Raw genomic sequence first — 25203 nt, 5'->3', positions numbered from 1 at the left:
GTTCAGTGTCTTGGGGGCAGGGAGAGAAAAGAGGCCAGAATGTTAATCCCTTGCATCAGCCAGACATCAAAAGAGAAAAGGGATCTTCACAGCCAGGTTCCCAGACAATCAAAACTATATGACCATGAGGAGAGAGAAAACAAGCCGTAGTTAATTAGCTACCTTTGTATTAGGCATTTCCAAGCAACAAGGTTATAATCCAATGCTGACATTCCTCTATAAACCATTAAAAAGGACCCTAGTTCCTGCATTAGGAGCAGAATGCTCCAGGGCGATTAATCAATGTGCTAAGTAAATCACAACAGGGTGCTGGAGAAATTTTCTACCCCCTTACACCCTCATTCCCCACTCCAATATACCCTGATTATTTGTGGCACATATCTGTTTTTGATTCTTTTTGAATCTCCTTCAAAATGTCCAAGGGTTTAGCAGGTGTTTATATCTACAAAAGACTAATTTGGTTTCAGACCGTGCGTCCTGGATAGGGCATTGGTACTTGACAAACTCAGGAAGACTTATCCAATGTTGCGCCTTTGAGTATCACATGGCATGAAAATCTGTGGAATTCTCAGCCAGCATAGCTAAAGGAATTGCAGACAGATTTGGGACCATTAAGATAAGGGTGTTTTTTTTAAAACAAACTGTAGTGCATACTTAAAATGTGGAATTCACCGTCAAGGAATGTCTGACAATTTGGACATTTAAAGGGGGAATGGAAGCGATTAGAGGCTACAGCTGGCAACTACGATAGTGTTGAAAACAGGTGACTTATGACTAATGCTCACACTTAATGACCATTGCAGCATTCCCATGGTCACACCAGAGGTGGGTTTCTACAGGTTCGGACCGCTTCAGGCAAACAGGTAGTAATTTGGCGGCCTGGGTTGCTGGAGCCAGGAGTGACCCAGGTCTGCCACACCCCAAATCAGTTCTCCTATAGGGGCCACCATATTAATTTTCGGTTCTGTGCATGGGCAGAACAATTGTAATTGCACAAATTTATTTCCCCCCCCCTTTTTTTGGATTTTGTGCACGCACAGACCTATTTTTGTGCAAATGCGCAGGTGCACGGAGCCCTTTCATTTTGCGCGGACCGAACCAGCAATAATGCCTGGAGCAGCCCACCCCTGGGTCACATGCTTGCAATTTTGATGCTTGGAGACTGGCATGTATTCATATTATTTTTTATTGATTAAATTTATGTGCCGCCCATCTCCCTGTTGCAGTGACTCTAGGCGGCTTACAAAAATGATTAAAAAAGGTAATAAAGATAATGCAAAACAATTAAGAAGATTACATAAGAAAGTAAAAACCAAGAGAACAGGCGATATACAGGTGGGGATCTTCTCTCTGCTCTGTCAGTCTCTCCCAGCATGCCATTATCGGGGGCCCAGACCAGCCACTCTTCCAGGAGGCCAGGAATGTGGGGCCTAACGCCCAGGGTATATGTGAGATCACCTACTGCCACCGGTAGCCTCCCACCATTCAGTGCAATCCCACAGAGTTGGCCTCCTCAGGGTGCCGTCGGCCAGACAGTGTTGGCTAGCAACCCCCAGGGGGAGAGCCTTCTCTGTGGGAGCACCTTCCCTCTGGAATGAGCTGCCCCCGAAGCTTCGCATAATCCCTGACCTACGGTCCTTCCGACGTGCCCTAAAAAGTTGGCTTTTCCAGCAAGCCGGCCTGGCCTGAACAAAATAAAATAAATGATTGATTAAATTGTTAATTTTAATCTAATTTTTAAAATGTTTTGTTAATATTAATTGGATTTGTTTTTGGATACTCTATCTAATTTCCTTTTTAACTTTTGTAATATGTGTTTTTTTTAATGTTATACGCCACCCTGAGTCCTTTGGGAGAAGGGCGGCATATAAATCCAATAAACAAACAAACAAACAAACAAACAAACTTCCAGATGGAGAATATTTGAGAAGACAAGGACCATCGGATCTTCTCCTGGATCCCTTCATAGGAGCAAATGGACATTTGCAGCATACTAGGATCATCATTTGTGATCTTCCCCCAGGGGGGGAGGGGTTCCAACAAGCAATGTCATATTTGCTTAACAACTGCAGCAAAAAGTTCATAAAATTGGGAATGGTTGTAGGATGACTCACTTAACAACTACCTCACTTAAGCAGAGGTAGTCCAATCCAACTGTGGTTGTAAATTAAGGATTACTGTACATGTATTGTCCTCCAGTGCAGGCTTTCAAATGCCACTGTCTTAAATAAATTCTAGACTAGTGGGTCTTCTTCCCAACCAAACAGAGCTCTTTCATTCTAATTCTGGGAACTGTATCAGGAAGGATCGATTGCAGAAAGCACAACTCGACACATCCACAAATAATTTCAGAACAAAAAAGTGCATCTAGCAAGTTTAGGAGAGAAAAATTATTACATATACTGTATCGTGTACAGATTTAGAAGCCTGCCTCACAAGCTTCTGGACTGATATATTACACACACACACACACACACACACACACACACACACACACACAAACCATACATATGATGAACCAAAATAATTTTCCAAAGATAAGAGACCCACATCCTGCAGCATCCACAGAGATGTATGATGAGGATGGGCATGTTAAAAACTGAAGTTTCTTAGAATACTGGAATGTTTAATGTTCCGTGGAGCAAAGTTTTTCAGTATCAGAGCATGGGCTATATTTTAGCCATTTCTTCTTTGCTCTGTGTATAGGTAAGCACTTTTTTGCTTGTAAATTGCAACGCTGAGAACTATGAAAATTAAAAATAATAAGCTACAAAATGTGTGATATTATTAATTCTTGCTAAAGAATTCTTGTGAAAGCCCTCTGGGAGTATATTATAAAGCACAGACTCTGTATGTGACTGCAAAGAATTAAGTAAAAAAGTGTCATGAGTACATTTCCTGCCAATTAATAAAAACTATGCAGCCTTGAACATAATGGACCAACTGCAGTATGCTAGAGGCTCCTCTGACATTTGCAGAGGGATCGACTAGAGACATACCAATATGCTCGAATAACAATATCATCTTTCCATAGTTCTGGGAGGGATCGGGGATCTTCCTCAGGAACTACACAAAGCTTCAGGCGTAGATGCTGGCCACAGCTCAACACCATTCATCCAACAGTGCACATCGCAGACTGCAATCTAGCATGTTTGCCAAGCTGGCTCCCTGCCTGCAATTGAGCTAAGCCTTAATTAATTGGAAAGGGAAAATGGGCCACAGGGAGTAACACTGAGTAATATATCCCTCCTTGCACCAAGCAGCACCCCCCAAAAAGAAAAGACAATGCAAGGCAAAAATGGAGGCCAAACTGGGAGGGTTCCGATTAGCGCTGGAAGAAAGAATGTATTCTCATCGATACCCACTTCGGCTCTATCCGTTTCACATAAGCACCTGCATAGCAATCATACTGGCTGGATTTATAAATCATAGTAAGCTGCAATGTGAGCTTATTTGAAATTTCTGTGATATGAAAGCTGTGGTTGTGATTGAATGTAATGCACAAACCAGACTCCTATGGCTTGTTCAATAAAATATGACTAGACAAGCTAAGCTTTAGTGTGATGTATGAACCAGCTTGAAGCTGGCAAAAAGGACTGGTCCCTGTTCCTGTTTTGCCTGCCACCTGTGATAAAACCTCATGGCCAAAAAGCTTTGGCTCACCACAGGACTTAAATAATATATTCAAAGATATATTGATGACTATCAACGGCAGATAAATTCACACAGGCAGTTCCTGTAAACTTTTGTTAGTTAACAACTCTGTGACATCACTATTCTAAGAATATACCATGCAGAATGCATTGAAGATATCCTTGTGATTATGCCATCAGTACATATGTGTAACCATATGTGAGTCAGACCACTGTTTAGGCTGCCATTTTTCCTCCAAGGTCATTCCTACGTACCATTACAGTGTGCACACTGGCGAGCAAAAACTCTGGTGGGCAAAAACTTTTTTTGCAAGCAAAAAAAGAACAAGAGCTGGGGAACCTTCATCTTACAGATAATATTCTGTGGGGCTTTCAAACTTTTTTTTAAGGGGAGGGACACTTCCTTACAAATTCCCAGCCCTCAATACAATTACCTATGTCAGTCACTGTTTAAGAAGAGCTTTTTCTAAAGCTAAGCTATTCTGCTGCAACCTCGGCAATAAGGGTGATTGATTGGATCACACCAGCAGATTCAGAGATGAGAACAGAAGCTACCACTCAGAACAGAGACTGATTGAAGTAACCAAGGCCAGAACAGTGAGTCATGCAAGAGTGTCTACTGAAGAAGAAATTCTTAAGTTCTCTTTATTCTCTTGAACAATGTGTTAGTAACTGCTGTAACACACTTTAGGAAAAAGACAGGCCATTATCTCTTTAATTGCTGTCTTGGAGACAGTGACTTGGTTCCTACATCATATAAGCTATATGCTTTGTACCATGTTTACTGAATGCAAAGACTATACTTTATATATAACCACAACGTAGCCGATTCATGTTCAAGTTCTGTGGCACCGTCTTCTGGGGTTTGCAAACTATAAGATTGACTCTGTCATCCAGTTGTGGTTTTGATCAATAAATCATGGTTAACTCAGTCAAAAGCTGAGTGCAAGACATAATTTTGTTCATATTTTCTTTCTTTCTTTCTTTTTTTAAAAGAGAGAGATTGCTTATTATGCTAAGCCATAAACCCAAGTCCCAAACTGAAATCATTGCAAGGGCCAAGTGTGCAACAGTGAAGCAACATGGTGACAACTGCACAGAGATGATGAAGGGATTGTATTGACGCTGCTGTTGGGTAAGTACTAGATGGCTCTTGCATGGAGAGTATCTAGGAACAGTGAAAAACCTCACAACCTTACTTCTACCAGAGTCTAATGGTTTCTGCTATCCTGCCCTGAGCTTATAGATCCCTGTGTGGGGCCTTCACCTGACTCCCCACCCACAATGCATTTCCTTAGAAGGGGGAAAAAAATCTATGCCTAGCACAACCAGAACCATATGGCAGATGTCAGGATTTGTGATAGAAAAAAAGGCAAACAGAAGGAGGAAAAATTGCAGATGATGGGAATATTAAATAAAAAGCAGAAGTCAGGAAAGGGGCAGGTGAGTGAACAGGAAAGAACTTGGAGGGTGCAATGATCTGGTGTCGTGATCAGCCCCACAAGAGCCAGGCAGGGAGTAGCACTCATAGTGACCTTGGACACCCTTACATCATTCTATCAGCAGTGGCACATCTGTGAACTTTGACACCAAGGAAGGAGAATACTTGGGGCTGATTGGTTTTTGCTGTGGCCACAGAGGTAACTGCAAAGGCTCAGAAAAGATTTAGGTTTTCTGACAGCCTATATTAGAGAAGCAGCACTGTTGTGCTCTTGGTAACAGAAAACAAGATTCCAACAAAGGCTTCTATACGGTAATGAGATTCATTACAAGAGAAAAGGGATTAGGTTCCAGAAATCTCAGTGACTAGATACTTTCACCTTCAGAACTCAGTTTCTCTCAGAATAGCTATAGAGTGACACTTTCTTAATTCTCTGGCTAATTCTGTTTGATGACAGGAGAGCTAGGTGGCACTTACATAATGGGCAGAGTTTGCTTGCTTTGTTTTCAAATCCTCTTTCCAAGGTTCTGAAAAGACCCCAAATCAGAGGACCACGAACTGCTCCAGCTGGAGGTGCTGGAAGAGCAAGGAAGCAAGGCAATCATCGTTCAGACCAGGGCTAGGATCTGCTCTTCTCACCTTAGCTCCTCCCTGCATTTCTTCAAAGCAAGGAGGAGTGGTGGCAATAGGATCAACCCTGGCGGAGTGACATAACCAGACAATTGTCATTCTAAAGCTTTTCAAGCTACTGCCCTGCTTCTCTGAATCAGGTACAGTCATATTGAACGAGCTGGAGAGCCATAGCCACCCATAGCCCAAGCGCTAGAGACTATTCCATAAAACATGATTTCCAGAAATTAAGCCCAAAGGGTATAAAGGTAAAGGTTCCCTTCACACATATCTGCTAATTGTTCCTGACTCTAGAGGGCGGTGCTCATCTCCATTACAAAGCTGAAGAGCCAGCGCTGTCCAAAGATGTCTCCGTGGTCATGTGGCCATCATGACTAAACGCCGAAGGTACACAGAATGCTGTTACCTTCCCACCAAAGGTGGTTCCTATTTTTCTAACTGCTAGGTTGGCAGAAGTTGGGACAAGTAACAGGAACTCTAGGGATTCAAACCGCCAAAGTGCCGGCCTTTCTGATCAACAAGCTCAGCGTCTTAGCCATTGAGCCACTGCATCCCTTTACCTTACCAAAGGGTATATGAAGGCATAAATAAGGAAACTACACTGTGGCATAGTGTGGCATACAAACCATGATATCAGCTCTGAACTTGATACGCCATGCAAATACCAGCAAAAATGGTTGCTGCCCAGAAACCATGATTGCCCTTGGACTGACAGCCATTAAGTGACACAATATTAAATCATCTACTGGTGCTTCATGCTTGATGAGTTGGGGCATATTTTGCAAACATATTCAATGATCCTGAAGAAAGCTTCAAATTTCTTGATTTATTTTTGATATTGGTTTTCTTTTACTGTTCATTTGCAAAATGTCATCTCAGATCTTGTATATGAGATACAGTACAAATTACCGTTACACACACACACAAACACGCACACCAGCCATATCAGCAGGAAAATGCTTAGTCAGTTGTTTAATCTGATAGCAATTCCCTTACTCTGACCAACATTCTTATTCTGATCTTCTGCAGGAAATTCATCTTGGTCAATTTACTAACTGGCTAGTAGTTACCTAGTTAGCCAGTCCACAGAAAGAAGGTATGATATTGTTGGCCAAGATTTTTTTTTATAGTAGGATAAGCTTTGGAACGCAAGCAAATGTGAAGGAAGATACAAGCCTACGGGCCATACCTAAAAGGTTTCTATCTGTGATAATGGCAGGGTAGGAGCATCAGGAATCAGACTGATAAAGCTTCCTGAAAGGGCATGTGTAGAAACTAGGAACTCAGATTTACTGGCAAAAATTGTGATAATTGTGAGAAGAGAGAAATTATTTTTTAACTGGACCGGCTTGTCTGCATACATGAACCTTAAAGGAAGCAAATAAAACCTAAAATGCACATATCTGCACAATATCAAAAACGATATGCATTTTACACCGTTTCTGTAAGCATGTCAGCATCCTTTCCTTGCGTGACCAATTGATAGTTGCTTTGAAATGGAGAAAATTACCAGGATAGTTTACTTATAGGCGTCCTTACACATAAAATGAGGGTGCAGCCTTGCTCTGTTTCTCATCTAGCTCAGTTAAGGAGACCCATGTTGCATTTGAAGCACAGTCAGCCTTTAAAAAAACAGCCTTTGACTTAGGGGGTGTTTCATAAGTATTCTAAATACCGGGCCACCAATAGCAGAATGCAGACCTTTCATTTCCCCTTTGTTTGAAAATAAATGCCCATGCATTCACCTATTATTTTTTTTTGCAAATCCTGATAAGAAGGAAAGAAATCAAAGTAGTAACTTGATATATTCTTCCCATAAAGTGGAGACTCAGTTCTCTGAGCACCCAACAATCTCTGTCCAGGCTCAACTTCTTGCTCGTGGAATGATTCTTTGGTGGGAAAGGGCTGTAATAAAATAAAGGAGAATATTTGTAGTTTAGGGTTGAAATGAGGGGTCCTCAGTGCTCTCTGAGCTTGGTTGTTTTCCTGCAGACATTTCATTACCCAAACTAGCTAACATCTTCATTAGCACTAATGATGTTACTTGGATTGGGTAATGAATTGTCTGCAAGAAAGCAACTAAGCTCAGCACCAGGGACCTCTCAAGGACTATGGTGGAAAATAAGAGGAGAAGGGACATTGGGGGGGGGGGTTCCAAGAGGGGTTCTTTTCTTTCTTCAGTTATGTTTGGGATAACTTTCTTCAATTATACTAACTAGGTCATCTTGGTTACAACCGCAATGGAGACCAGGTTTACGCAAAACGGCTGTTAAGTCAGTCACACTGGACATTAAGTGAATCACATGGTTGTTAGGTGAACCTGGCTTTTCCCCATTGACTTTGCTTGCTGGAATCTGGCTGGGAAAATCGCAAATGAAGACAGCATGTCCCTGGAATGCTGCACAATTAAAAATGCAAGCTAGTAGCCAAGGGGTAGAATTTTCACCAAGTGACTGTGGGGATGCTATGACAGTCGTAAGTGAGGGACCAGTGGTAAGTAGTTTTTTTCCAGTGCCACTGTAACTTCAAGCATTCATTAAAACAAATGGTTGTAAGTCACGACCTATCTGTATTATTAAGGCTTACGCTTTATTTTACACACATTCATTGCTGCTTCCCGAATTTGGTATTCTCCAAGAGTGCTAGACATTATTAGCCACTGTAGGAGGTTGAAATTCCATAAACTGACATCCAATACATATGGAGAACCCAAACTGGGGGAAACTATTTTGCTATCTCAAAATGATGGCAAAAGGCCCCCAGGTAATTTCAGTTGGAGAAGTTCCAGGGACATAAAGCTACGTGACGGCTCATATGTCATATTGTCCAAATGGTATAAAGTACTTCATTGGCAATGCAATATGATTTGTGAGTTGTCACCATTGTTCCCCCACTCATTTGCACAGGCAGGAAAGAAGAGCAGAGGGAATGGGAGGAGAGGGAATGGAAATGTTGCTTTTGCTTCTCTAGAACTGCCCACTCTTGCTTTAAATTGTTAGTGTGGATTACTAAAATTACTGTTCTAGCACTTTACTTTATGTCTCTGAACCATGAAGGAAATAGTTATATATCTGGGGAGTGCAATGTGCATTTTTTGTGCCATTTTCTTTTCCTCCACAGTGCTAGGAAAAGGACGACATTAGAAATCTGAACGGACCAATTAGAAATACCTTTTGGAATTAGTCCACAGAATGCTTGCATTAAAACACTGGGAGACTTTTCATGCATCATCAGGGTAATGTTCCATCCAATTTGGCCCTGACAGATTTAATGATTTGCTTTGTGTCCAGGTTTATCTGGAGCAAATGCACTTTTCTCATTATACTGAAATCAGAATTTCAAATATGTGAGCTCTTTGTTGAAATCAGAACTCTGTGACCTGCTACACAATATTCTCCCCATTGCCCCAAAGGATGGCAAGAGTTGGGGAGATGTTGAGTTTAACTTACATCACATACAAATGTTAACTATAAGTAATTGACACAAAATCCTAATTAATGTTAGGCCCGTTAGCCTACTGCTGTGCAAAGAGTATAATTCAAACAAGTGCAGTAATAAGAATTCCCATCTTTTAAAAAAAAGGTAATAAATGTGTACCCATTTTTTGAACATGCGCATAGAACATATATTCCACAGCCCAGATGCCGCTGCATCTAAGCTTACCAAGGACTACAGAGCTGCTGGGAAATACCTTTGACTTTAACACAGAAGTACTAATAGAAGTATTGCTGTGAAGCCATAGGTAACTTTACCATGGGGTGATAGGCTGCGGATTCTGCCTTGACATTTTCCCTGGGAAGGAAAATGGGAGAAGCGGCTATTTCACTGCTTTTCCTTGGTGGGAAGCAAATTTGTTTGGTGCTGGGAGGACCAATCCCCCAAACGACCCCTTCTTTCTCTACCCTCACTTTGCCTACCCTCTATACAAAAACAGTTCCTTTGCTACACAGTTCTCCAATCCCACAGAGATGTTAGTCTATAATATCAGAGACCTGTTTGCCCCACTTCTCTCTCATTCAAGAGAAGCAGAGGTCTTCTTTTCTTCCTCTTCTCTTACTGAGAGTGGCAGGAGAGAACAAGGGGAGAAAGGTGATAGAAAACAACTCCTTTGGTGCCAATGCTCTGATTTTTGTGAAATAATCACTCCATAGAATTGGAGAACTGACTGCAAAAGATGTGGGGACCTTCTGCTGCCAGCATCTGGCATCAAAGCAAGTGTTCCCTACCGAATCTCTTTCCTTCCCCTGCTTCTGGCATGGACAGATTTCTATTCTGCTTCGTTGCCAAGGCATTGGAAGTACTGGGAACACGTCTTTAAGCCATGCATTTTTCTGCCATCTCCAGTTAGTTAGCAGCATTTTACTTGTTCTGTGAAGAGACCTAATTCACAGAGCTCAAACTTAGATATTTTGGCTCTGTACAGAAATAACTCTGTATTTTATTTGATTATGGAACCCAAACATACCAGACATTTGGGATAAGGAAACTGATCCATAGTAGTTTGTATGTAACAGAGAAACAGGGTCTTATCTGATGGCAATGGGGAAATTGTAATTTGGAGATAAGAAGGGAAATATACCAATTTTGGCATGTTTGCAATGCTGTTTAAAGAATCAAAAATAAGTAATCATTACAGATTTAACTTGCAAGGAACATTGTAGATGCACATAAGGAATAAGATAAAGACAGCAACAGAAGACTTTGGAAGATGAGGACTACATCCTTACAGGGTAACATTAGAGTAAGATTGATAAGTTAGTTTTAAAACAGGGTTCCCCAACTCCCGGTCCATGAACCGCACCGAGCTGCAGCATGTCATCAACCGGACTGCACAAAGAAGTGAAGTCCCATCTGTGGGGTGCAGGCAGCATGCAAAACCTTCTCCCTCTAGTCTGCGGAAAAGCTTTTCTCCATGGGTGGTACTGACAGATTCTGGAGAATCGGTAGTGGAAATTTTGAGTAGTTTAGAGAACCGGCAAATAGGCTGGTATCGCCCCTGGTACCTCCCAGTTGATCTTCTTTTGTTGCCCTGAACAGGAGAACGGAGCTGGAAAGCAGGTTAGTGGGGTGGGGAGGGAAAAGGGATTTTGCAGTATCCTCCCCCCTGCCATGCCCACAAAGCCATGCCCACTGAACTGGTAGTAAAAATATTTGAATCCCATCACTGATGGAATCGGTCCCCGATTCAAAAGGTTGGGGCCACTGTTTTTAAAAATGCACTATTAAAGATAGGCGTACAACATCCAGTTCTTAGAGCTGGATCTCCAAATTCACCATACTCTTTTTAAATTGGCAGAATTGCCATATTGTGTGGAGAAAGAATGAAGAGAGCAGGAGAGGTAAGAAAAAGAAAGAAAAGGAAAGATTAAGTTTGCATAACACAACACTATAAACTAAAATAGGTTAGATGATGTCTGGTTCAATTATTTGTAGGCTAACAGCTGTTGTCTTAATACACTATATGAACCAGGCCTGCAAAAAACTTGTTGACCACTACACAGCAGTAAAGTGAAATATAAAATTGATTCTGCTATATTTTTGCAGCCCACATCTTGGAGTCTATGGACAGTGGGGCAATTAAACATCTGGATGCAGAGTTATTTTTCTTGGTTTAAGATTTAGCATGTTGCACACAGATAGAGGGGCATGTAGTGAGGCGGTGGATCCCCTGGAAGGAGGGGCTGCATTACAGCGGAGTAAGAGGCAACTCAGCCCATATATTACGTGTGAGAGAAAGAGGCTGAGGACAGCCCTTCCTAATAGTTCACAGAGTCTATTGTGGAAGCATATTATATTGTAATGCTCAGTCTGGCAGCTTATAGGTGTGAAACAATAAAACTCAGCTTTAATGAATCACCTTCTGCCATTGTTGTTTTGGGTCCTGATAGCATTCTGGAAAGAAGAATTGAAGGGCGATACAGTGATATAGTGCTCCAGAGTATGAAAGGTTCTTCTTGCCCAGAACCCTCCCAACTCTGACAGCACCACTGATCTAGAAGTGGGATCGATCCCTGGAGTAACCGCTGGAGAAAACTTCAAAGAACTTTCAGTTCCTTGCACTAGTTGGTCTCCACTTCGGTCCTGCTAGCTGGCCAAAATGCTGCTAGCAGAAGGAACTTTGACTTGATCCAGCAAAGACTTTGTCATCTTTCCATTCTATTAAAGAGGGGAAATAACTTGTCATTTATTTCATCACATCAGTTGTAAATTTCTGGCAGAGGAGAAAGCGACGGAGCCTGAAAAACCTTAACTTTAGCCGAAAGCCCCAGTTCGGATGTCGAGCCCAGATCAAAGCAATTCTAGTGTGCTTTGTGGGGAATAAATTTTATACAAGGGGCAGCCACAGAGGTGATAGGGAGGGGGATTAAGAAAATCCTTGGTACAATGGGGAAACCATACACTGCAGCTGGGGTGGTCCCGCAATTAGTGATGCACAACAATAGAAAAAGAAAGCAAATCTCTTTGGCTCCCAGTTTTTCCCAGGCAGGGCAGGCCTGTGCAAATATTTCAGTCAGCCATCAAGAGCACACAGGCCTTGCGTTTCTTTTCTTCCTTCCTTCCTTTCTTTCTTTTTTTCAGGGAAGGGGGGAGGATAACACACACATATAATTATATCCTAAGGGAGAGAGCAACATGAAAGGAGACTGTGTCTCCAGCGGTTGGAGTGGGAAGCCGAAAACTAGAATCACTGGATTCACATGAACTGACAGCAAATGCTACGGGAGCTCTAGAGGAACTGCCTCTTACAAAGGCAATGGCACTGATCGTGGAGAAGAACAAAGAGGCATGAGAAAGAGGTAATTTTCATCAGGAAAGGATGCTGTTAAGCATGGCTTAGTTTCTAAAAAGGAAATTGCTGGGGTTCAAGCCTGAACCCCAGACATGCCAGTCCCTGCCATGTCTTAAATAAAAAATACATAACGTAAGCTGGGGTTATATTATGGTCAGAAAAGCCGCCTGTACCAGCTCAGGGTTATAATGCTTTTTAAATCACACCCCGATAATGCAGTGCAACTGGCTGTATCTACACCATTCAATACCATTATAATTTCAAACATTTGTTGGAAAAATGGATGTAAGTCAAGGATTGCCTGTGCTTCACATATGGCTGGTTGCCTTCAATAAGGTTGACTAATAATTTAGAGTGCTGGCAGCTTTTCTAAGCTCTGATCCACAGTCACAGAAAGGTAGAGACAAATTGTAAAGCATTACTAAACAAGCAGTGCAAACAGATTTGTTCAGCATGGAGCCATCTCCACCCCCGTTTCTTGCTGTATGTAGAATCTGTGTGTTTCACAGAATGTCTGTGTTCAACCCAAGCACAGCAGCGTGGCACGACAAAACCGTGCTCGACTAAAGCGTGCCCGATTAAACTGCGTCGCTGACGTCATCAACAGGGCGACAACAGTGAGCGCGGAGAAAGAAGGGCGCTTTAAATAGCGCTTTGAAAGCAAGCCGATTCAAGTTAAGGTAAGGGTTAGGTTTAGGGTTAGGTTTAGGGTTAGGTTTAGGGTTAGGTTAAGGGTTAGGGTTAGGGTTAGGGTTAGGTTAAGGGTTAGGGTTAGGTTTAGGGTTAGGTTAAGGGTTAGGTTTAGGATTAGGTTTAGGGGGGTTAGGTTTAGGGGTTAATTTTAGGGTTAGTGTTTACAGCGTGCTTCTGTCTCCGCGCTGTTGTCGCCCTGTGATGACATCAGCTACGCGGTTTCATCGAGCGCGCTTTAGTCGAACGTGGTTTTGTGGTGGAACCGCACAGCAGCATATCCAATGAGAGAACCTAGACCAGTGATGGTGAACCTTTTCGGCATTGAGTGCCCAAACTAGAACACATGCGCCAGAGCCCCAGAAACTCAAAAACCAGCTGGCCAGTGCACATGTGTGTGCCAGCCAGATGGTCTTTGGATTTCCAGAGCTCCAGCACATGTGAAGACCAGCTGGCCGGCGTGCATACGTGTGCGAGAAACCAGAACAGCTGGCGAGCGGACGCATGCCCACAGAGAGGACTCTGTATGCCATCTCTGGCATGCATGCCATAGGTTTGCCATCATCGACCTAGACAGTAGGGCTAGGGGAGAAAAGGCCCCTTCACTATGGAGAGAATTATCTAGAATTCTATCAGGGGTTAGCAAATGTCCTGATTTGAGTCATCTCACTCGTACCAACAGTAATAGAAGTTATGAGAACCCTGGGCAAAAATAGAAAGTACAATTTTTCACACATTTCTGTCCTAACACCACAATTAATTGCCAGTTGCCCTACAAAGGAAATAAAGATTAAGACTTGCTGCAATACAAAATAGTAGTTCTTTGGTTCTCAGCTTGATTTAAACATGTTAAAAACAGGTTTCTACTTCTCAGGGTAGCTGTGATAACAATTTACCAGCCTCAAAAGTATCTGTGAACATTCAGAAGTTCTCAAATACATATATAGTATATGGACTCTGCCACGCTCCTTAGGGGAGAAAAAAAGAACACCATTAGAGGTTATCTCTGTTAAATTTTTTGAATACTAACTCACTATGTTCATATATTGGGCTATATATTGGGTTATGGGCTATATATTTAGATTTCATTTAACATGCTGTGTGAATCTGGCCTTTGCAAACCACATTCACATGATATACTTAGCCAAATATTTTTTATCCCATCATAAGTTGCACTTTAGCTAAGATTTAAAGTTTACTAGGTTAATTCAATCTGAAGTTGATATCATTTGACTTATACAAGTTTAGTTATATTAGAAATTCTGGTTATTACAAACCTCAAACTGTGCTATCACAGATCGCACAACACAGTGATCCTTAAATCTTATTTAAAATGCAGCGGTGTGTGTGTGTGTGTGTGTGTGTGTGTGTAAAATGGCCTCCCCCACTGAACAATCTTCCTAATTTTAGTATATTGTGTAAATATCATAAATATCTGTTAATAAAAAACTGGAAAAGCATAACAGAAATAGAATAGAACAAGAAAATGTGGTTGGCTGGTTAAGTCCCTGAACAGGAACTTTGCATATTACAATGTTCTGTTATGAGTTACCTTAATTAGAATAAAAAGATTAACTAATTCCACGAATTATTTTTTTCCCCTAAAAATTAGATTATGAAATCCCGGTCACAGAATGTCATATGTGAAGAGTAAATATAATGCAAACTGGTCTCTGCAAAGCAAACAGATGTATTAAGTAAGTAAACCAAGCAAGCTCAGTCATATTATTTCTCATCAACAAATGTGGCATTCAGTCAAATTTAAATGGGGGGTGCGAGAGAGGGGGGGTATCCACTTAGCCAACCACAGTGCTAATACAACTCGTGCTAGTACATCTGTGGTCAACTAAACACATTGAATTAAAGTCATTCAAATAATGGAAATCACTTGTGTGAATGAGCAGCACAAATCAACCAGCATAGGCAGAACTTTCATATCAACTAGTGGCAACTTAAACACAGGAGGTTCTTCCCCCTCCCTCCTTTTTTTCAGACATTTTACACTTTAGTTGACATTAACTGACGAGTTTTGGTATTATACCAAGACAAAAAGTTGTAATGTAACCCCAGCTGCCGATTAGAAATACATGCATTTGTAGACTGTCTTCCTATTTCATCCTAAACTATGCCTTGCTTAACTATATTTGGGTTCGCACTATATTAAGCTAACACTCATAATTCACAAATGAGAGCTACTAAAAAATAGTCTAACAAGAGGGGAAGAACATGTCAAAATCTGCAAGATGGTAGGTGTGGTCATGTGACCAAGCCCCATTCTTTTTGTACATGTGAGCAGTATTGATGCAGATACAAAAGCAGTGGGCAGGCACTGGTTTACAGTGCCACAACTGCCATCTTTCAGATTGGCAGTCACCGAAAACTACTAGGGAAAATTGGGCCAGTCACTCTTTCTCCAACCAACCTATTGTTGTTGGGTTGTTGTAACAAGATAAATGGGGTTTCTCATGTAGGTTGCTCTGAACATCTAGAGGAAAGTTAGTCTATAAATCTAACTAATAAATAGGGTGAAAAATGTATTGTATCCCACAAAATACCAGTAAAGGTATCTGCAACAATTGCCTCCTCCAAGATGATATGTCTATGGGGTTTGAAATGCACGACATGGCATGCTCATATTTTTTCCCAAGGGAACTCTATCGGAAACACTCGTAACTCAAGAATAAAGTTTTACAAATTCCAAATTGCTCTGGGGTGGGGGATGTACGCCCAGTTATATCTAAAAATTCAGCCAGTACATGAAATGGATGAATCCATTAATAATGTCAAATTCCCCCTCCCCTAACCATGCAGCTTGGGCCTTTCTTGATCATATTTTGTTTTCTACCTAAAATTGGCCCTGGACTGGCGTTATAGATTAACAAAGAGGTCCAGGAACTCGGGGCTATGTAATCTGTTTTGCTATCATGCAAGATTTAAAACCAAAGTCCATTTTTGTAAAGTACCTTGATAAAGTTTGCACCTACCTGTTTTTGTTCTCAACAGAAGTGAAAGGAATGTTTTAATCAAGTCCTCATTAATCTGATTTATATTCCCTCAATGGCCTATTTTTAAACCAAGATCTACCACAAGTTTCAAATTATGCTGGAAACAATACATACATTCAATATTATCAAAGAAGATGCTAGACCTCACAGATGCTGACTAGCTTTTGCCTTCCTTTTATCCACAAATGTTTATGATTTATTGGGACAGGCGACTGACAACATGAGGACATTTTGTGCATGCTAAGAAATAAGAGTTTATATTATTCTATTTTGTAAGTATATATTGTGCATATTATTAGTGACCATGCATAATTATAAGGGACAGTTCTTCCTTTAAAAAAATAACCTGCCATATTAGATTTATTTAATGTTAACTATTTACTTTCTTTGTTCTGTTCTTAATTTTTCCTTTGTAAAGCAAAATTATAAACATAAACAATTATATTTCCCCCAGAAAATAGATTTCACGCCCCAGAAAATTGATTCCCCCCCCCCCGAAAACACTATACCGTAATTATTAGGCCTGCCATCCCTAACCTGGGGATATATCAACCTGTGTTTATGATAATTGTCTGTCTATCCATCTCAAAGCAGTAAGCATACATAATGCTTCTGCTTTTTGTTTTGCTACAACAACCACCTTGTGAGGTTGGCTGGGCTGAATTGAGAGAGAATGACTGCCTCAAAGCCACCCAGCAGTTTGCTTGCCTAAGAAGGCTTAAAATTCAGGTTTATGCTTTCTAGACCAGCACCTTAGCAATAGCAATAGCACAGGGGTGGGTTTCTTGCCCCGTTCCAACCGGTTCGTTTGGAACGGGGCCGGCAGCGTCCTCATGCACGCGTGCGGTGCACGCATGCGTACTAGCGTCTGTGCGATGCTCCAGCTGCTCCTGGAGGATCGCGCAGGCGCTGTATGCGTCCTGCGCATGCGTGGAAGCGCAGAACTCATCAAAACCGGGTAAGGAGCGCGGACGGGCGGGTGGGCCCTTCGCCGTTCCCGGAAGTTACTTACTTCCGGGTTCGCCGACCAACCGGTTCACAGGGACCGCCGCGAACCGGTTGAAACCCACCCCTGCAATAGCAATAGCAATAGCAATAGCAATAGCAATAGCAATAGCAATAGCAGTTAAACTTATATACCGCTTCATAGGGCTTTCAGCCCTCTGTAAGCGGTTTACAGAGTCAGCATATTGCCCCCAACAACAATCCGGGTCCTCATTTTACCCACCTCGGAAGGATGGAAGGCTGAGTCAACCCTGAGCCGGTGAGATTTGAACAGCCGAACTGCAGAACTGCAGTCAGCTGAAGTAGCCTGCAGTGCTGCATTTAACCACTACGCCACCTCGGCTCCTTCACCACAACTGGTTCTCAATATATATATTGAATTGCAAATTCCATCAGAATATTCACTCTCTTTACAAAAAGGTGAACTTATAAAATGGGAATGGATAACACTGATTTTGCTCAGGGGGCTACTAAACAGGCTAAAACAGACTAAAATATCACTTTTACGATTCACAATTGTAATTGTGTCTAGCCATTGAAAACAGCTTCTCAGTGGATCTTTGGCCTAGAACAGGGGTGTGCAAACTTTTTGCAAGGAGGGCCAGATTTAGTGAGGTGAAAATGTATGGGGCCGACCATTCAGTCTGACATTCTTTGAACCAGTAACATTAAATGCAAATAAACTAATTTATGAAAGACTAAACAAATGACGCCGGTGGGGAGAAGAGACTGCGGGCAGCTCGAAATTTAAAAACAGGCCGCAATTGGCCCCCGGGCCAGACTGTGGACATGTCTGGCCTAGAAGATGTGCTTTACCCATACCTCAGATGTATTGGTACAAATTAGGGATGAAGACCAAGACCTCAGTCTGAAGAAGAATTAGCGTTTAAAGAAGGATGGATGGGCAAAGCAGAGAGAGATTTGTACACTTGAGATTTTTTTAATTGTATCTGTGGACCCTCATTACTTGAATGAAGCCTCTTTTTTCATATCTAATTTCATGAAATGGTTTGAAATTTTCAAATATGACATAATACAGTGTTTTTCAAACTTGGCAATTTAAAGATATGCGAATCTGAAAGTTGCCAAATTTGAAAAATACTGGCATACTACAAAAGATTCCCCCTTTTTTTCCAAACGCAACAGATTCCGAAGTAAAACATATATAAATAATGGCCAAATAACCCAAAGCACTTTGTCCATAACTTCGGCTTGTAAAAATTATAAAATTGACCATATCAATAGTTGACTTTAAGTCATGTACATCAGTGGTGGGTTTCACGTTTTGTTACCACCGGTTTGCCCCACGCACGCCTGGCCTTCCGCGCATGCACTTTGCTCACACACGCGCCTTGGCCTCAAAAATGTGCCTAAATAGGATGGCATAGAGTTGAGATGGGTGGCTGGGCCCACCCGCGATTTCTGCTACTGGTTTTGGCGAACTGGTCTGAACCAGCTGAATACCACCTCTGAACACATTAAATATTTCATTACCACACAGACAAGGATGAGGAGACCCAGTATTTTAGTATATTGTTTTAGCTTAATTAATTTCACATCAGAAGATAACACTTTATGATAGCACCACTTCTTATGCATTTCAGGAGGCATCAAAGAGACTACAGGTGGTCCCCAAGTTAAGACCACAATTGAGCCCAAAATTTATGTTGCTAAGTGAGAAATTTGACTTTTGCCCCATTTTATGACTTTTCTCATCACTTTTGTTAAGTGAATCACTACAGTTCTTAAATTAGTCACAGGATTGTTAAGCGAATCTGGTTTCCCCATTGACTTTGCTTGTCAGAAGGTCACCAAAGGGGATTACGTGATTCTGGGTCACTGCAACTGTCATAAATGCAAGTCCGTTGTCGAGCACTTGAATGTAAATCATGTGACCATGGGAATGCTGCAACAGTCATAAGTCTGAAAAATGGTCATAAGTCACTTTTTTCAGTGCCATTGTAACTTTGAACAGTCACTAAGTGAACTATTGTAAGTCAAGGACTGCCTGTAGTATGATTCAATACCATTTAGAGCAGTGGTGGGATCCTCCTGGTTTAACAACTGGTTTGGTGATTGTGCGATTTGTGCTCGCTTGCGCTTCACGCGCCCCTGCGCCTGATGTGTACTGTGCACAAGTGTACAGTTTGAAGAAATCTTCACTTTTGGGTTTCTTCGGAGGAGCAATCTGCTCTGCCACACAAATCAGCTGAGAAGATAAAGGTAGGAAAATAGCACGGGTGGGAGTGCAGGTGGACCCATCTGATCGTCAGGGCGAACCAGTTCATTCCCAGCTGATCATCAGAGCTACGGGTTCACCTGAACCAGTCCAAACCGGTAGAATCCCACCCCTGATTTAGACCACCCCCAGACATTAACAAACAATTAAATATAACATTGAAATTATCATTCCATAACATTTAAAAATTTGGGGGGAAAAACAAGTTAGAATGAAATAAAACAATTATATTGTTATAAGTATTATGATAGAACCAAAAGATCTGGTATGGATACATCATGAATTAAATATCTAACTTACATCCTATTTCAGTCTTACTATGCCACAGATACTGATGGCCTTCACCGAATTGGTTGATTAATTGCTGATTATTTAGGATTGATCAAGTGATGATAATTTAGTGTTGTTTAATGACAAAATAATATATATAATCAGAGTTCTCAGAAAAATTCTGAGCTTTGACTATTTTGCTACAGAAATACTAGATATATTTCAAGGATTTCTAATATGGTCCCTTCAGAAACATTGGAATTCCAATTTCCAGAATTCCACCAAAATGGCAGTATATTCTGGCAATTACATATCCCCAAATACCTGAGGAACAATCAGGTGGGAGAAAAATTCTGTAAAGCATGTGTGGTGAGACGTTTGAAGCACCGACGATTGTCCTCTGGACATCTGGATAACTTGTGGATTGAAAGTTATCAACAGGATTGACATGAGGATACAGATGAGAAGCCCTGAACACCTGAGGATTGAGAGACGGTTCTCTCATGGAGGAGCATGAATGAAATTATGAATAATCATTTTTCATAACTGTCAATGAACTTTCCTTTGCAGATCCTTTTCTGCATCCCTACACATTCAAAATAGCATTCAAGCCCACAGAGCAAGACAGGGAGGGAGGTTCAAAAACCTATGTATATTTAATGCTTGTATAGGTAGCACTAGAGACTTGGCAAGAGTACTCAGGCCCTCCCCAAAAACAGACTCCACCCCTGCTACTTTCAAGTGCTGACTTGAAATAAGAACACTTTCCCATACAACGTATTATTGAATCATACACAAGGAAGTAGATTGACTGCAAGCTTTTTTGAAAATGTATTAGTAATATAGAGAGTCCTCAAGTTAAAACAGTTCATTTAGTGACCGTTTGAAAGGCACTGAAAAAGGGACTTATGACCATTTTTCACACTTACAACTGTTGCAGCATCCCCATGGTCACATGATCAAAATTCAGATACTTGGCAACTGACTCATATTTATGACAATTGCTGTGTCCTGGGATCATGTGACCCCCCTTTTGTAACCTGACAAGCAAAGTCAATGGGGAAGCCAGATTCACTTAACAGCTATGCTGCTAACTTAACAAATGCAATGATTCACTTAACAACTGTGGCAAGAAAAGTCATAAAATGGGGCAAAGTCACTTAACAAATGTTTCATTTAACAGCATAAAATGAAAAATCTGGGCTCCGTTGTGGTTGTAACTCAAGGACTACCTGTACATGTAAATTATAAATCCTTTCCAGTTTTAATTCCACAATATGATTTTCGTTACAAACAGTGATTTATAAAGCATAATTTATGATTCAACATGCCTAAACCCACTTAGTTATCTTTTACTCAACAAACTAGAAGGAAATTGTGGATTAATAAAAGGGATGAGTCTACTAATTGAGAAATAGGTACTGCATTTGAAAAACAAAAGGGCCTTTTGCCACTACTTTAATCTGTAATTTTTTAATCATCACATTTCACTTCATTTATTCATTAGATTTATATCCTGCCTTTCATATAACTGCACATCTTTAGATGATTGCCTATCCAGTACCAACCACTGTGTGTGAGTGAACCATTAAAGATATAGTTCAAGAGAACTTTTCATCATTCTGATTTTTTTTTTGATGCAGTCAATTTACACATTCAGTAGCCAGCTATCAAGGGCAAAGGAATTATCTAGTATATAATCAGGTATGAACCAGCCTGGTTTGTATTCCTGCTCCAAAACTGACTCCTACCCATCCCCCACCCACCTCCGTTGATCCTAGTGATGTCTGCAGCGAGGGTAAAAAAAATGTCAAGATGGCAGCCACACCTGTGCAACCAAAGGCTTGCCTCTTTTTTGTAAGTATCACACCACAGCTCCTCATTTATCAAACCACAACTGAAATAATATTGCAAATGTACAAACTCTTACTAATTTAAAGTTTGCATTAGTCATCCACTTACATGTTCACATTAGGTTGATAGCCTGGAGGAGAAAATCCCTAAACTTAGGATCTTTCACTTTCCATATACAGTTTTCTGATTGATAATAGGTTAAATAATATCTATGCATCACATGTAACCAGTCAAGTCACTCTTTTTGAAGCCCACAATGAAAGAATAAGTTTTTATAATGCAAGAGGTTATTGCACAGAGAGCTACTAAAAATAGTTTTCAACCCACAAAAAGCGATTATTTATATGGCACATTTGCTAGGGAGTTCAAAGTCCCTCCCACATCTTCCAACAATTATTCTTACAAAACTGCAAGAAAAATCACAGGATCTTTTTATACTATACGACGATAGTATAACTGACACAGGAACATATTTTGCACTTGCAACTGAGCTGAGATTCAAATTGGGTGTCTTTGATTTAGAGCTCACACTCAACATCTTCCAATATCTCATACTAAGCCAGACTTTGCACAGCCTGGCATGTATGAGATGTATTCTGATGAGGGTGCTGAGAGAAGTGATGGGTTTTGTATACCAATATATCCAATGCACACAGATTGAGCAAGGATGCATTCAGCCACAGCCCCAAACTGATCTTTCTCTTTAAAACCCTTACAGCTCACATTCATCCTGTTACAGGGAAAAGGGATTAAAAAGTTTCATTTTCTTTTTTCTTCACAGTTCCCTGGAAGGTTGATCTGACCTCATCCTCAGATCTGGGCAGTCCACACACGAAGGCAGGCCACACCAAGAGCAAGCAAGCAATCTTTTTTTTAGCTCCAACAATATAATGACCATCACCCATGCTGGCCCTAAATAGGGAAGTATATCTTCCCTATTTAGGGCCAGCATTAGAAAAATGCTACCTGTATGGTGCTTCCTATGTTTGTCACCATCTAGGTATGAACAAGGTGAAGGTGACAGATACCTTCTTTCTTTTCCTAATCTGTTCTTCTGCTGCTTCCCAAGTAATTTCCACTATCATGATGTGAGACCTATTTCTCCATATCATTGCTTCCCACTAACTGGGGTAACTAAAGAGAAAAGATGGAAATCAAATAACCCAAAGGAACATTTTGAAAGAGGGGGGACCATTATATTCCTGATTCCACTCCCCAAACATATTCTTCCCAATAGCATTAAGAAAGGGAGGAGCATCCAGAAAAACATGACCTTGAAATCAAAGCTTTGAAAGGGCTAGATTCAATTTTAGATATTAGGAAGGGCATGCTGCAGTTATAAAAGACAAAATACTTTGTACATACACAGAGACACTCTCCCACCCCCTTCCCTATGATGTTATGTGTACTGGGACTAGCAACCCCTGACATTCCAAACTGTTTCTTATTTGCAATTGAAGGAAGCTGATCTAGCTAAGACTCCCACCATGAGCCCCCAACCCTGTCCATAACCTTTTAATCCCCTTTGCTCTTGCCCGATCAGTAGCCCCTCCTCCCCGTCTTGCAACTATTGTCCCCACTCCCACCTTGGCGGCAGTCACCCCAAGCCCCACACGTGGATCCCTTACCGGCTCCACAGCCATGTCCATGAGGGGCTGTCGAGTCCCCTCCCAGCCTCTCCAGCACCCTCCCCACTAAGCGATCGGGGCTTTCCGGTTCTGCCAACGGGACCCAGCAGCAAGTAGGCACCGACTCGGGACTGAGCTGGGTTTCGCCTCCTCCGCCACCTCCTGGGGAAAGCTCCTCCGACGAGAAGGATGTTGGGGAGCGCAGAGAGGAATCGGGGGGCCGCAACTCCAGCCAACGGCCATCGCCCGTGGTTTCCGTGCCTCCCTCAGTAAGATCTTCAGGTGGCTCCTTAAGAAATCCAGGCAGGAGGATTTTGGAGACGCTTTGCCTGCGAGATAACTGCCCCCCGGAACCAGGAACAGCCCGGGCGGCCAAGTGAGAACCCTGCTTCTTCAGGAATTTCTCCAAAGGCTTCATCCCACCGGCCACTGCGGGGGCACCCAAGGGCGCAGCAGGGCCCCAGGACGAGGGTTGATCCAATGCGCCCTTCTCAACCTAGGCCAAAATGGGAGATCAGGGGTGCCCACTTGGCGTGCTGGAGGGAGGTGATGGGAAGATGCGTGGTCAAACAGTCATGGCTATACCCGATGTTGGCGAAGGGGCAAGAACGAGGAACGAAAGGGGAGGCGCAGCTTTAGACAATTTTACTGGACGTGGAAAGGGATTTAGGAGCAGAATAAACCTTCTCACAACGGAAGCAATTCGAGGGACCTGTTCTTTCTGACCCCCCTCCCCGAGCTAAACGAAGAAGTAGAAAGGGTAGGAAGGGAGGCGACTTCTCTTCCCTTGACCACCTCAGCAGCGCCGAGCTGGCTAATTTCTTTGCCAGGATTCGCCGCCGCCGCCGCTTCTGTCCTTAGCGCAGAGAGGCGTGCGCCCTCAACCGAGTAGGGTTTCCCGGAGTCGATGAGGGGAGCTCCGTTTGCAAGTCGGATCTCCCCGCCGCCGCCACACTGCAGCCCCGTCTCCCTCGCCTTTCCCACTCCGGGCGTCTGGTACGCTCTCTATTCGCCAGGCTGTTGCTGCTGCAGGCGGGATCCTCCTTTATGGATGCTCATGACAGCGGGGGAGGCAGGCACTGAAAGCAGCAGGAGCGTGGGCTGAAGCCTGCCTCTCTGCAGGGGAGTTTGCGGGCGGGGGGTGTTCTCGGCTCTACCCCTTTCTCCTGCTTCGTATTTCCCGGCGTAAAATGAAGCGAGAGTCGCGAATCGGCAGCCGGCTTTCTCTCTCCCTCCAGATCTCCCTCACCCTAGGAGAGTAACAAGGCGGCTCTAAACCCCGCCCCTCTCTTCTCTTCCTCCTCCCCTTTTCTTGTTCTCTCTCTTTTTCTTTTATGCCTGCACTTGTTGCGTGCAGTAGTGGGGCCAAAATACACACCTCGATCATGGACGATGAATGGAATTAAAATCTCCTCTTCCTCCATCACCTGAAGTTGTTCAGGTGACTTAATCAGGTTGTTCAACTACCAACTTCATTCGAGTTTATGGATCTTGATACAGTTATGGTCATGGGGTGGTAGAAGTGGAACGGTCAGTATGTTTTAATTCACTTATGTTCCATGAGTTATTAGATGAACAAAAAAGCATTAGGCCAACAATTCTTTCATCTTGTTTAAAGTGTGTGCATAATGTTTGTAGCCTGAAACAACTACTGCACCACAGGTTTCTGGTATAAACAGAGTTGGTCCACCATTTTCCTTCACTGCAGTTTACATCAGCACAAAATTGCACTGGCAAACTTAAGTATTCTGCCTTCATTGTACCACATGGCCTTTAATATGTTACCAGTTCATATTTTAAAAACCGGTATGTTGAACCTTCTAATCCTGGAAAAAATTAACCTGACCTGTTTTTCCTGCTTAATCCATCATAGAACCAAAATGTATACATTCTGCTCCAGGCTTTAGGGAGGTATCTTCATGTGACCAGAAGTATCAGAATTCTCACAAGGTGAATAGAACTTAACATTTATTTTGCACTTTCATTTTACTGTACATG

At 42.1% G+C, this 25203-nt stretch overlaps 1 protein-coding gene across 1 annotated transcript in view; it reads right to left on the bottom strand.

Moving 5' to 3' along the window:
* The window catches only part of RAPGEFL1 (Rap guanine nucleotide exchange factor like 1), a 71043-nt gene extending 46290 nt beyond the window's left edge, over positions 1-24753 (bottom strand). Inside the window, exon 1 of the mRNA XM_014074096.2 lies at positions 23206-24753. Coding sequence (XP_013929571.2) covers positions 23206-23623 — 418 coding nt within the window. The 5' untranslated portion in view covers positions 23624-24753. The remainder of the gene's footprint in view (positions 1-23205) is intronic.
* Positions 24754-25203: the final 450 nt, after the last annotated feature.

The sequence above is a fragment of the Thamnophis sirtalis genome, unplaced genomic scaffold, assembly GCF_051295495.1.
Source record: "Thamnophis sirtalis isolate CommonGarterSnake01/CBP01778 unplaced genomic scaffold, rThaSir2_p1.2 scaffold_4, whole genome shotgun sequence".
NCBI classification, from domain to species: domain Eukaryota; kingdom Metazoa; phylum Chordata; class Lepidosauria; order Squamata; family Natricidae; genus Thamnophis; species Thamnophis sirtalis.
This window is presented reverse-complemented; position numbering and strand designations above follow the sequence as displayed.